The 14,451-nt window shown below is 39.7% G+C and overlaps 1 protein-coding gene across 1 annotated transcript in view; it reads right to left on the reverse strand.

The window, feature by feature from the left end:
- ARHGEF18 (Rho/Rac guanine nucleotide exchange factor 18) overlaps positions 1 to 14,451 on the reverse strand; it is a 51,196-nt gene that overhangs the window by 5,758 nt on the left and 30,987 nt on the right. The window contains exons 17-30 of the mRNA XM_050910538.1: positions 14,086 to 14,336; positions 13,226 to 13,351; positions 11,845 to 11,962; positions 11,174 to 11,422; positions 10,249 to 10,325; positions 7,808 to 7,986; positions 7,321 to 7,412; positions 6,818 to 7,006; positions 6,004 to 6,141; positions 4,701 to 4,822; positions 4,194 to 4,250; positions 3,452 to 3,499; positions 2,389 to 2,856; positions 1,340 to 1,667 (exon numbers count right to left, since the gene is read on the reverse strand). Coding sequence (XP_050766495.1) covers positions 1,340 to 1,667; positions 2,389 to 2,856; positions 3,452 to 3,499; positions 4,194 to 4,250; positions 4,701 to 4,822; positions 6,004 to 6,141; positions 6,818 to 7,006; positions 7,321 to 7,412; positions 7,808 to 7,986; positions 10,249 to 10,325; positions 11,174 to 11,422; positions 11,845 to 11,962; positions 13,226 to 13,351; positions 14,086 to 14,336 — 2,442 coding nt within the window. The remainder of the gene's footprint in view (positions 1 to 1,339; positions 1,668 to 2,388; positions 2,857 to 3,451; positions 3,500 to 4,193; positions 4,251 to 4,700; positions 4,823 to 6,003; positions 6,142 to 6,817; positions 7,007 to 7,320; positions 7,413 to 7,807; positions 7,987 to 10,248; positions 10,326 to 11,173; positions 11,423 to 11,844; positions 11,963 to 13,225; positions 13,352 to 14,085; positions 14,337 to 14,451) is intronic.

Below are 14,451 nucleotides of genomic sequence, written 5' to 3' on the forward strand. Positions count from 1 at the left end.
CTTCTGGTGTTATGGCCTGTCAGTTTCTTGATTTCAACAACAAAAGCAATTCATGAAACCGTTATTCTGGATCCAAAGAACGCCTCTCAGTACACATTCCTTACACGTCACAAAAACCAAATTCAATACACGGTATTTTGCCTCTGGTACAGAAAGTCTTGTTCCATTTTATTTGAAGGTCTACATATGGGCATAACAAGCATGCATCCCACTAATGCTCATGAGAGAATAGAGACCAATATATTTGTGTTTTATACCTTTCATATAAATTACAGAAAAACACCATTAAGTACATTTCCACTGCAGAGATCATTATGTAAGAGCTATTAAAAATAAACTCGGGGAGATGCGGTATTAGAGCTTTATTTTCCCATTTACCAGCATTTGGTATTCAGAGTAAGAGGATATTAGGCTTCATTTACGTGCAAAAACATAAGCAAGTTTGCAATTGTACTAAACTTTAGGCATGACAGAGACAGACGCTTCTACAACGTGCAAAAGACTTTCCCCCTCCTCTCCCTAGACGGGTTTGGCCCTGAGTCCACTGTAGTAGTGTAGGCCCAAGTGATGGGTAAACTTGCCAAGTCTAAATCCTACACAAAGCTAAAAAGATAATTTTGTAACTTAAAATTATGGGTCATTCTCCTAAGCTGGCAGTAAGGCTATTTTAAGCGGTAGAGAAAAAGCGGTTTTTACTGTGTCTGTCATTGGCAAAGATTACTACTATAGTACCTAGCAGTTAGCAGCAGAAATTACACCATGACAGGGTGACTGTATTTTTACTTGCTTCTATTTCTGACAAAATTAGCTCCTTTCAACTCTACAACACGCACAGCATCTCAATTCTGGCCTGGAAATCTGTATTTAATGACTGACTGGTGCTAAGAAAGGCATTGCATTCAATGCCGTTACAACTCTGGACAGATAGTGAAAAAAGGTTCAGCCAGCCTCAAAACATTTCACTCATGCAGAACAAGCTTTTTTTTTTTTTTCTCCCCCCCCCCTTTTTTTTTTCTTTCTCTCTCTCTTCCTTTAACACTACAGTTAGGCAAGAAGATTTTACATCCAGGTTTACAACTTCTCACCATCATTCTGTCCTGTTGGATTACAGAACTCCATTTTCAACATTATCCCTTTGGACTGTATTTCCAATTTAAATAGTATACACATGTAACTCCTAACTTTAGGATTTTAAGAGCCTACTAACTGCAGTAAGCACACTAACAATTTGTAGCATATTAATTTCTGGGTTCCACATGGGTAGCCAGAGGTTTAAACTGCAGTGTTCTGTCTCCCTGTGATGCTGGCAGAGATCAGAAATGGATTTAAATACACTTACCTGAACTGTCTGTCCTATGAGATGCTTTGTTCTTCCCACCTTTCTCTTTGCTTCCTTTTGTGAAAGTGGCCAGCTTAGTAGGAATCTGCTGCTGGACCGCAGCCGGTTTCTGTATCTGATTAGTTGCACTCAGGAGATGTATTGGCACTTCATTCTTCAATGCAAGGACCGGACGATTCTCCAGGGTGGTACTGTCCCTACGAACCAAGTCTGGCCGTTCCAGGTAATCCATCCCGGAGACGCTCACTCTCACAGAGGTTTTCAAGATGGGTAGAGATGGTTCCACCCCTTCTCCATTGAAGCTAACAGAATGACTTAGCATCTGGTTCTACGTGAGGAAAAAGGCATTCTAAGTCAAACGGGTATTTTCACCCTCTCAGATACAACGAGGAGAGATCACCCTCAGCCCCGAAAACATAAAGCACTTTCTAGTGAAAAATGCAACAGGTTAGACGAAGCCCAAAGCATGCTGGCAAACAGAAGGAAGAGCAACATTATAAGTCCTGGAACACTGAAAAGAACCTCAGCAGCTCCAGACTGCTTAATATTGCACCTAGCAAAGGAACACAAAAGCATACTGCATTAGGTGATGACAGGATGGACAGAAAGCGGGACTTCAAGACAGTAACAAATGAGCCAATTTAATCAGACCCCAACCTTCACATTTTGAAACATAAGAAATGTTTTTAAAAAATCAACTGTACAGAATGGTACCAATGTAGCACACCTTCTGCAATCACCTGCCTGCGATAGGGCAGTGCCTGTATTTAAAAAATCCTCAGTCAGCCACATTCAAAAATAACTTATTCTCTGTTTCTAGATTTTTTAAAAAATGTTTTCATTACCAAATGTCTGGGTGGAATCTCACAGACACTGGGGAACTGCCAAGCTCTGATCTCTCTGACAGTAGCCATCACCAGCTATTTCAGATGATGGTTTAAGGAGCCCCGTAAAAAGTGAATGTGGGTTAGTTCTGCAAAAAGGGCAACCTTCATTCAGAGGCAAGCAGGTTAACAGAAATAAAACTCCCAAGAAAAAGAATTCCTCACCTGTCCCATTTCTGGGGAGAACGTGCCTGACACTGTGTTCTGCTTCTTCAGCTTCCTCAGCTGATCTAGACGCTCCTTCTCTTTCTCGACTGCTCTCTGAGCTTCCCGCAGTCTCTCTAGGTCATGCTGATAGGCCTCTCGCTGCCTCTCGAATTCTTCCCTCTCCTGATTCAACTTCTCTCTCAGCTGCCGAGTCTCCTCTTCACGCTCCTGCAGCCGAGCTTCTGTGCTTTCAAATTCCCTCTGCTGCCGACTCCTTTCCCGTTCCAGGCGTTGCTGCTCCAGCTTCAGCTGGCTCTGAAGTTTCTGTACATTCACCAGTTCTTCTCTCTGTTTTTCAAAGTTCCGCTGTTTCTCCTGCTCTAGCAGCAGATTGCCTCGTGTAGACTGCAGCCGGTATTGCTTCTCCCGGTCTACCATGGTGGCTCGCTGCATCTCAATGTAGCTGTCCTGCTGAGATATCACTGCCTGGAGGGGAAATAAGAAGTTCAGCATAAGGCACATGGGTTCAAAACACATGCACAGCTAAACAAAAGACAACAGCATCTACCAGATTAGATCACAGAGACTTTTGTCTTCAAGAGCAGATCTAACTTCCAGCTTGTACAGCCCATCGTGACTGACATGATACTGAAGATGGCTAAGCAAATAAGTCACGCTTACGTATGTCAAAATTAACATTTCTTGCACCTAGAATTATTACTCTGAATCCAATCAGTCAAAATATTGCTGATTACAAGGTTACAGTAAAAACAACTCATACACACATGTGTATATCAACAACAATTTTAAGAAGTGAGCACGGAGAGCAGATGGAGCTCAAAGCAGCAAAAGAATTGCCTTTAAGTGAGCAGGAAAAAGGAAACAATTACTTAAGACAACAGATCTAACGCTTCCTTCAAAATACCAGACACAGTGTTTGTTTCCTTGAGTCTCAGGTCTTAAATTCTGCACTTCAGTCTAGCTTTAGGGGATATTTTCAAGGAAACTCCTCTCCACATCTGCATAAATTTTATTACATTTAATGCCTAACAAACCTCTTGGATAGTAAATAGTGGTTTACCTGAAGACTGAAGAGCAACTGTAACAGCGTTTGTATCCTTTGGACAAGCTGAAGAGGAGGGGAGGCAGGGGGAAGAAAAAAGACATTAGACACTGGAACAGAGCTCTGTTCTGATGCATTAGACTTTTTTTTTTTTTTTTTTTAAAACAGTGAACACAATCAACAGTATCTGTTCAAAACCACACACAATAGAAGTATGGCTACAAGAGTACTCTAACACAGTAACAGCCAATAGAGCAATATGCAGGCATGATGAATTTCAGTGTATTAGTCCTTGCACAGATATAAATCAGTGCCCAGCAAATCTCACTGGGATTCCAGGGCGCAATCTTCATCACCAGTTTTCTTCACAGGAGCTATTTAATGATCCCTTCCTCCCATGCTCCAGCACTGAATCACCACACAGGTATAGCACGCACGGGAGATTCAGAGGCAAGTTTTGTCAGTGAGCTGAGAACATGCAATCCCTCCAAAGATGCAGGAAAAGCAGTTAGCCAGCTCTTTGAAACGCATATCTACATACCCAGAACCCATCTTTGTTTTCTAATGGGACTCTTATCTCTGCATTCATAATGCATTAGAGTCATAAGGTACAGGCTGTTAATGTGCTTGTGGTTCCACAGACATCAAAAATACTGAGTTTTTTGGTGGGTTTTTTTTCATTTGGTTGGTTTGGTTTTGCATGCTATTATTATAATACAGCTATTTGCCATTAGATTTCCTAACAGCAGAAGTAACATACCTGAGACTCTATGGTGGGCTGAAAGCCACTGCTGTCATCCAGCCTTGTTACATCACTCTGTAAAAAAGACAAAAACAACATCTGCGCTAGAGACACTTGCTGGGCATTGGTAGTGCTGCCAGAACAAGTTGGAAGGGTTCATCTCACTAGGGAACAGCGTTTACCACTGGAGCAGAGACTGTTCCCATACACTGAAGGACACATATCAAAAATACTTAAATCAGAGGCCAGGCTGAAACAGATGCATGGTGATTAAAGCTAGCGTTAATGGTACAGCATCAATTGAACAAATATAAAACCAAATTACCAAGCCTCTCAAGTGCTATGCTATCAACTCGCCCCACAAAACATCCTTAATAGAGTCTAGTAATTTGACACACAGAACTCTGTTACAGTCTAGCCCTACCAGCTATTACAACTTTCAACTTTGCGAGACTTGTTCTGCACCACTATTATGAAGAGGAACATGAGGAAATGCATTTAAAATCATGCATAAGCCCAACATACGGTTTGAGATCCTTCTTCTGCATCAGAAGGGAGGTCATGGAGTTGCACATCTGAACTTACTGCAGGGCCTCTCCACTCCCACTGTCTCTGGTCACCACCACTGTTCTTCCTAAAACTACCACCTGAAAGAAGAGTGGAGTGTGAGTAGCTCACACCAGCACAGGGCCTGTGAAAACTCACTACATAACAGAGCAAGCAGAAAAAACTGTGACTTTGAAGTTAGAACCAATATGCAACTGCATGGCTTCTCCATGCTAATTCAAAAGTAGAAGAGTAGAGAACAGTGACGAGCAGGACTGCTCAAAAAAGTATAAAAACTCGAGGAGAGTGGGTTAAGATAAATAGGGAGAGTAAGTTCAAATTACGTTATGCTATTTTAAGTGAAGCAGCCACAACGTATGCATGAAAATGATCGTCTGTGGCTACCAGAATTGCAAGCTCGTAACATGGAATACTTGTCAAGTTGAAAAATCCTATTCAAAGCAGTACCACTGTCACCGTGGAAGAAAGTAGGGGGACATGGAAACCATACTGTATAAAGCACCTATAGTATGACAGACATATAAATCAGAGGCCAGGCTGAAACAGATGCATGGTGATTAAAGCTAGCGTTAATGGTACAGCATCAAATGAACAAATATAAAACCAAATTATCATGCCTCTCAAGTGCTAAGCTATCAACTTGCCACACAAAACAACTAGCCTTTCGGAGACAACAGGAAGTATTCTAGAGATTAACAACCAGTGAAATAAAGACCATTTTATTTTTCAATAAATGCATGAAGCAAAAATGGAGACAAATAGTATCTAGTACTTCCACTCATTTCATTAATTAACTGACAAATCATCTGTGCCAAAAGGACCATTTATATTATCTAAGCATTTAGCAACCCTTTAGTGACTCCGCAGATACAAAAGAAAGTAGAAAAAAGTTTTCACGATTCAATAATAAAAGCAGGCAGCTGAATTCAAATTTGCTAGGTTTTCAGGTCAAGCTTATTTTTTTCAACAAAATTAAAATTCTGTGTGGAATTGTGGTAATTAGAAAGTATGCGTTAAGGTAATGCCCTTAGCATAACACCGAGAGCCCTACTCTGCTCCCTAGTGTTGGTATCAGAAGCAAAAGATAGAACGTGCTCATACCACATGCTAGAAATTTGCTCTTATCTTCCTTTTAGAACCTGGTGAAGCTTCCTTATATCAGAGCCTCATTTAATTCATGGTTCTTATCTCATTCTCTGTACAGAGAAACACAGTAAAGAGCTAAGAAGCTCAGAAGAATGCTGAATGGTCCCTTTCTTACTTTTATTTGAAATTGAGGGACTACTGTCATATCCTCCAAAGGTCTCTGCTCTCCTGGGGAGTCCTGACCCAGAGCCATCTTCAGGCTGACAGGATTCGTTGCCTAAGTGAGTGAAGATCAGGTTCTGGAGATTTTCAGCTAGGAAAGAGGAGAACATGTCATGTAAACAGCCATGTCTATGGAGTAAGACAAGTGCATCTTGCTAACAAGTTAAAAAAAAAATAAAAATTCAACCATCAAGTACATTAAAAGATCGGGCAGTTTGAGAGATTTCCTGCAGTACAGATGAATTTTCCTTCATGACTAGCTCTTTACGACAGACTTTTTGTATGGCACATATAAAGGTGACCTCTTCCTTGATGGCAAGCTAGATTATCAAGCCTTGAGTGTTTGGTTTTTCTTTTTTTTTTTTTTCCCCCCCAAAATAAAAATTATGTTTGTGCTTATTTTCTTTCTAAACATACTATCTTTAGATAGGCTATTTTAATATATAACCCTCATATAATATTATATTTCAGGACTGGTGTATTATTAGAGCACTTAGTTACCCATCTGAATAGACTCATCCTAAGACTTCACTGGTTGATCCTTAAAAATAAAAAAATCCAAGCTGAGAGAAGGTCCTCTACCTAAAAACACAGGTGCACTTTACCTATCTTGCAGATTGGTTCTGAGAATAAGGAAGTCTGAACAGTGTTACATAAAAGTATTATGTCATTACGGGATGATTTTCAGGACCCGTACTTAGATCCTATGGGCTTGTCCCCACCCCTGTATCTGAGTGAACGCATACACATTCCCACACTGCATTTACCTTCTGTCACTGCGGACTTCAAAATCGCCTCTCCTTGCAGATTTTCTGAGATATCCCCCCGAAGAAGTAGCCTAGATCGGGATCCTTGGGAATGGTCTTCAAACCCATTCATTTCAGACATTTCTAGATAAATCTGTTGCTTCTCAGTCAGACTTTGCATAATCAGGTCATCTTTCATGTTCAAACGCTCTAAAGGAAGAAACAAACTCAGTTCTGCCTTCCTAATCACTGTCAGATTGCAATGTTCAATTTCGAAGACTATTATTCATTTTATGGTCAGGGCATCAAATGCAGAGATATAATTAACAGTTAAGGGGAAAACTCATGGAGCATACAAAGCTTATTAGACTTACTTAACTTAACTATTTCTATATAATCTTGCACTACCTTGAAAGACTTATGAAGGAGAAACTTGATCACATTATGTGATAAAAGAATAAGACAGTCATAAATCACAAATGATGCTGAGAAGCAGTTCGTGGAATATATAACTAAGTCATTACCTTGAAAATCTCTTAACTTAGCAGCTCTTGCTTCAGCCAGCCTCCTCTCTGCTTCAGGTTCATTAAATGTTCCCCCTTCTTCATCAGGACAGCTGTAAAAAGGCAGAGACAGATACATGTTTGATTTACACATTAGATAACTTAAAACCATCTCAGGATTCAACCTGAAGCTTTTGCCTAGGATATGGTTTATCTTGTGTGTCAATCCTCCTCCCTTATCCAAAGTCCTGTTGCATTTTACATCAGTGAACCAATTTTTTTGTTTATTTTTTTAAAAAAGCAGAATAAAGTCTTTGGCTGGTTTTTATTGCATCTTTTTGAGTGGCTTCTTCCCAACGAACACAAACAGAATTGCATGCTTCAGTCTTACAAAGAAAGTTTAGGGATAGTCAAATGGATTTTTACAATAAATTTACACCTATGAGTCCTGCGAAGAGAAGACAGACAAGCAAGAAGTCCAGCGCTCCTGCTTTCACTCATAATTTACCTTTCTACAGCTCTGCGGATCTGTGCCATCCAGGAATTCCTCTCCTCTTTCGAGCTTGTGTGAATTTCATACATTTCTGGTCCTTTTAAGGAAGCGCTAATTAAGAACATTGCCTTTTCCTCATTAGCTACCTCTCTTACAATCAACTTTTGCAATGAGATAACTGGCGGTTTAGAGTCCTGTAAAACAAAATATAATTCATTGCACTACATTACAGACCTTCTTTAGGGTTTGTGCTTCCTAGCTCCCCCTGTCTTCCTACTTACGCAGGGCCACCACGAGCCATAACATCGCAACACTGACTGTATTGCTATGGCCTCTTCACATGACACTTTTGACATTGTCATTTTTTACTCATCAACCATAGATGAAAACATGGAATGAAGAACGTACATTTCAAAAACAAGAGGTCTTGGTACCTGATTGAATATTAAAGCATGTATCAATTTAAACACCTGAGGATTCCCACTGGGTCCCAGAAGTCAAGAACAGGCTCAGAAATTTTGCTCAAAAAGAGGCAAAAACAAAATATGAAAAAGACGACAAAAACCTTAATGACACATGTGAAGTGAAAGAAGAGAATAAAAGGAAGCGTTAGAAATTCTAAGTTGGCCAGTTAGCTACAAAAGAAAAAAACATAATACAGAGGTGTTACAGTGTGCCATCAGGCCCTGTGAATAATAAAACAAGGTGACAGATAGTATATTGTATAACCAAGGATTAACTGGATTAGCTGTCAGTCTTTGCAATGAAAACAAATTTACAGGAGGGATATTAGTTACTAAAAACCTATCTATGCTTCATACAGCACAGGTCCAATATATGTAGCCTAGAAAGATCCTCCCCAGAAGAAAACAGCTCTTTGTAACTGCTGAACCTTCACAGCGTAATCTAGAGTGACGATAAGACAACTGAACTGTGAAACAGACAGCAGGAACACTAGGTTTTGCCAACTTCTCTGAGCAGCTGTACTGCAATTCAAGCCATGAATAGAGGTCGTGGGAAGAACAGATTCACTGAACAGATCCATTTGCTCCTCTCGCTTGATTTATCTATGGAGAAGTGATATCTAAATTTCAAATGAACTGTATACACACAAAGATGCAAAAAAACTTATCAGTCTAACTGTAGTCCATATTACTGGAGGGAAAAAAAATCCACCATGTAGCAGACAGCAGCTTTTGGAGACTATCATAAGCAACTGTATGATATATGCTCACAGAAAAGAAAAGTTACCAGGGGACATATAAACCAGGGCATGACCTTGCAGTGGAACAGCTATACTGTCTAAGAACATGTATGCATGCTCTTATTTGTCGGGAACAATGTTTTAGCCTCGATGTAAGCTACTCACACTTATCTCAAAGCAACGGCAGTCATATGGAAAACTGCCACAACAGTTGAGACACTGTACGTTAACAGTATGTTCTTCCCCTCTATGAACTTGCTCTTCTGCTCATAGCTCAGATGTGTTTTGGAAAACAGGGCAGAATTAGTCTATCAGAGTCAATGTCATAAAATGGACTATTGTTCAAAGATTCACCTAATGCTGTTCAAGAGGAAACAATTTCCAGCCATCCTGATCTGTGAAAGTATCCCCATTCTGTGCATTAGAAGAAGGGTAATTTGGAAAGCAGTTGCTTTTACAGCCCTGAGGTCACCAAAATAGCTTTTGCCATTAGAACTCAGCTCTAATGTTAATGTCTTGAAAAAAATACAACCAAGAAAACAATTACATAAAATAGTTTCTCTGTTCCTGGTTCTCTTGCAGCCATAACTGAACTAGATCAGGACAAAACGTACACAATTAACTGCTCTGAGGATACGTGTGGAAATGCCCTAGAAAAGCAAGCAAATCCACTGAGTGTTCTCGAGTGCTGCAGTAATTACATCTGCATTTAGTGCTTATTACATTTACTTCAGGAAAGTTCTCTGCCCCCAGTAAATCTTAGGCTACTATGACCCTGGTTACCATGTCTCTAACTGAAATGGAAGATTCTTTCCCTTTGCATTAACATACAGAAGCAGATCTTGCAAGTGCCTTTCAAAGCACAGTTCTAGCATGTTGAACATATGTGACTTGTATAACATAGCAGCCTAACCAAGTTCAGTGAAAGGGAAAGTCACAGCACAAGAAAAGGAGAAGCAGTGAACCTCAGAACACGCTCAGGGCATCAGAAAACCACAGGAGATGTGGCAGCTAGAACCAGCTGATGCAAGGGAACGCTATTTTGCACTAAGAGGCAGCAGGAGGGATTCAACAAGTACCAGAATTGCTTCAGAAAAAGTGATTCTATAATAGCTGGCTGGTTTATTCACTTAATTTTCCTTCTGAACCTACCATAACAAGTATCTAACATCTCTAACTGTATTTCTTCTGTAGTTACTGTCACTTTCATAAATAAAAAAGTGAATGTATAAATAAGGAGAACAATACCTACCACTGATGCAAATGTATATTTTTGGTCCTTTTCTTGTAAGAGCAACAGTACATCAGTTAACAGGACTGCCACAATATCTACAGTAACAACAGAGAAAAAAAAAAAAGAAAAACACAAAGAAGATTTTAAAGCAGAAAGGCTGATCCAGACTAAAAAAATCACTTGACTTAAATTTCCCGTGGGTCAGGGAGTAGCACATCAACATTTGCAATATTGGGTCTGCTACTGCCTTCCACTTGGGTTGTCCACAGACAGCCTGCAGTTGTGCAGAACCAGCACAATACAAATAGAGCTGATTTAAAAATTGAAAACACCTACATAGGCATCCTACACATCGACTCAAACATTCACAAGGGAACATGTCTCCCTCAGCAGATTCTTCTAGAACTGCAGATGTTCACAGTACCACCTACTCTTGGCTGCATTTTATGTGCCATTGAGGCTTCTCCTTGAACACCTGAGCAATGAAGCTGTTAAAATATTCACTGATGGACACTGTTTTGATTTTCTGGCAAAACAGACATTATGCAGAATGAAGGCGTCATGGGGCTGACACAACACAATTTTTCAGAGTGTGAACCAGAGCTAGCACAAGATAATGCCTTTCCACAGGAGACTAAGTCAGTATGACTCAAAGCTTTGTCATCTATCTAAAGACCTCCCTCTTGAATTGGAAAGCAGATCAGACAGATAATAAGCAAACAGCATAAGGAACTTATCATGCACCGTTATAGAGATGCTTATTGGACAAGCCAAGAATAGAACAAGTGCTATTTCCTCCAATATCCTATTAAACTAGCAGGTTATTGTCATCTTATTTTATACTCAATCGATCAGTAATAAACAGTTACTAAAAAAAAAATAAAAAAAATAAAAAAAATAATCTTGTTTCCTAGTTGTACTTTTCCCCTTCGTGCTCCTTTACCTTTGAGTCGCCCTGATGCAGCTTTCCAGTACAGCATCCCATCCAGTAGAAGCCGCCTCTGTCCCATGTCATCCTTCCGGAAGAAAAGCCCATTCTTGCATTTCCCAGATGATTTTAGCTCCATTTTATGCATAATCTCTTTAAGGCGCTGCCCCTTCTCGCACTCATTTACCATGGCATCTACATGAGTGATTGTGTCCTTAATTAAACTAAGGGCCTGAGTCAGCTCTTCATAATCTCTAGTTCCAGCTAAGAGAAAAGAGTAGCAGTCAGTCACATTTTCAACTCTGGAATGCAAGATATGAGCCACCCAAACATATTTTAACATGAAGGTCCCATACTGAACATCTAACAGTATAGCCTAAGAGCTTAAGTTTAAAAATAAAACAAAATATCCTAAAGCTCTAAATCTCTAATGAACTGACAGGCTTAACTACTATGGTTTTGTGGCTGCAGACTTGAAACTGAATGCTGCTCTTGACACTCTGATGAGGTGAGACTGATCTGGATCTGCATCTAGAACGGCATCTCCAGCTAACGAAGAAGTGAGAAAGCAGGTATAAGGCAGTACCAGCCTGTCCCTCCTTGTCCAAGGAAAGAACATGCAAAACATGGGAGAAGAAGGATCAGCAGACAACCGTGAAGCTTCTAGGGAAGATTAAACAACCTACCTTCCGTATTCTGAATAATACGTTCCACCAAGACTGGATATTTGGTGATGCGCTGTGTAACTAGAAGGATACACTCCTGAACACCAAGTCTCCTCACAATGGAACAGTTGCCGATTTTCTAGAAAACAAGACAGACTCATCACATCCATTGTATATATTGCTCTTCTAACTCCCTCGCCTCTCCATGCACACATTTTCTGTCTCAAAACATTTTTGTATGATTAGGCATAGCACCACAAAATTAGCTGCACTCTTTTACTAAAGCAAAACTCCTGATAACATTAAAAAAAATTGCTTTTATTACTGGAAAATATTTTAGGTATTATTTTCAGCTACTGTTAACTAGATCTGGAGCCAAGCAGAGAAAGTTCCAAATCTGAATTGTTTGACTGCCTATTTGCTAACTAATTGCCTTCTACAGTAGAATCAGTCCTTAAATACATAGAAAACTGTATTTTTAAAACCAGACCCAACCACCTAACAGCCAAATTAGGTCAATAATGAATAAACTAAGTGTTTATTTCACCACTGTATGTTCTCCAGTAGGCTGATCTACAGAAACATATTTCTGTTTAGAAAGGGAAGACTGTAAAGCATCAGAATCCCACTAGTTAGTCTAACTGCAGGTACAGATCAATTCTGATGGCAGAATACAGTACCAAGATCTTTCTTTACAAGGACTGAGGCTATATATTTTAAAACTCTGGTCACTTATTTAGTTCCTTGAAAGTAAAGGGTTCCCACTTCTAAAGACATCTAGTTAAGAAGAACTATAAGTATAGAGCTATGTTGGAAAGTTCACACAGTATCACTTACTGATGACTGGAAAATGAGAATACTTAGGACTGTGCAATGCCATGTGAGATTCAGGTTACAGGATTCCACTTTGGCTGTGTCTCTTCAGCCCTTCCTATTAATTGCACATTACAGTGTACAGCAGATAAACAAACCACCCTGGAGCCAATCTTCTGGTTTTGGAAAGATGATGTAGTGGGCAAAACTTGACTAAGAGTACCTGCTTTTTCTATAGTAGTTCATCATCAGCATTTATCATTGATTTAATTTATTATCAAGCCAATTTACAATGATGGCCACACAGCAAGGCAGTCAGTGATAGAGTCATGAATAGCACAAATACTCTGTTCCCCAGTCCTATGTGCTCTCAAGAGTCTGCCTCAAATTTAACACCTGCTAGTTGTGGCTTTGTGTCCAAAGAGCTCAAAAGATCTAAATACAAGAAGCTAACAACCCATCACATAACACGAATACGCCTCTAAACGCGCTCATTCAAATTTAAGACATCTTCAAGTACAAAATAAAACCCAAAGCGGTCAAGTATATTTTGCACAGGCAGAATGGGAGACTTCTGGTTGTAGTTTACCTTTATTAAGTTTTGGAACTTCTTATTGCTTTGGAGCAGATCTTTATAGTGACTAACAGCTTCATTGTGTCCACAACAGAACACACCATATTTTTCTTTCATTCTCTCCCCATTTTCACCTGAAAACTAATTGAAAATATAAGAATGAAAGACATGAATCATTAAGAGCAAACCTACCTCCACTGCAAGACCCAGGTTTGTCATGGTTTTATGGTAACTGATTTCTGAGACATTTCTTCAATATTTCAATTTCTTCTGTACCAGAAATAAGAGATTTACGCAGTGTGACATCTGAGAGCTTGGAATACCACAAGATAATCAAATATTAAATGATGGTTGTCATTACGAGAATTTTTAAAAGGATTTCGGGGCCTCTGCACTTAAAAAGACTGAGGACTGTAAAAGGTGGAGAGCAAAAAATGGTCATGATATATGAAAGAAATTGTTGCATCCACTCCACACCAGAACGTGTGCTAAAGCTGTAATGAGTTCAAAGGACCTTTACTGCATTTTTAAAAGGTCAGAACCAAGAAGCTCGGCATTAAATGCAGGAGAGCCATGTTTGGGATGGACACCAGGAATGTGTTACTTTACTTCTGGAACAGATGAAAAATAGAACCAAACCACCTGCAGTCGCATATCCCACAACATGCATACGCACATGCCCAAAGAACATTTAATGAACATTTCATATTATTTGTGACCAGATATGTTCCTGGGAGTCATACTCACACGTTACACTGGGAAGATAATCTTAAACCCAGTATTAAATCAATCTTTACATAGCATAACTTTAACCTTACAGTTAGCTTTTTAGAAATTTAATAGTGTCAACAACATTGGTAGAATTTAATTCACACCTGTTTTACCAAGAGGTCTCCAATGTTCTGGATTATATAATTTCGGTCACTGCCTTCTTCCAAGGATTCCTTTCGTCGCTCCTTTAAGTGGAGCAGAAATTGCCCATGCATCTCCAGCAGCTCATCCACACAGGGGAAGAGCTTGTTGATGACTGCATTTGGGAACTGCAGTTCCTCTCTCATGGCTTTGGAGTATACCTTCAGCATTATTTTCAGTGTCCTAACATGGTGCATTTCAGTCTGCATTAGTTCTGGGCAAGGGGGAAATAAAAGAATCAAAAGTCATTTATATGCTGTGCAGTGACTAGTGAGATATAAAAGAGCAGGCTCCGAAAGCCACCATCTTTTGCACCACCTTCTTCTTCA

This window comes from Gymnogyps californianus, chromosome 24 (assembly GCF_018139145.2).
Source record: "Gymnogyps californianus isolate 813 chromosome 24, ASM1813914v2, whole genome shotgun sequence".
NCBI lineage: Eukaryota > Metazoa > Chordata > Aves > Accipitriformes > Cathartidae > Gymnogyps > Gymnogyps californianus.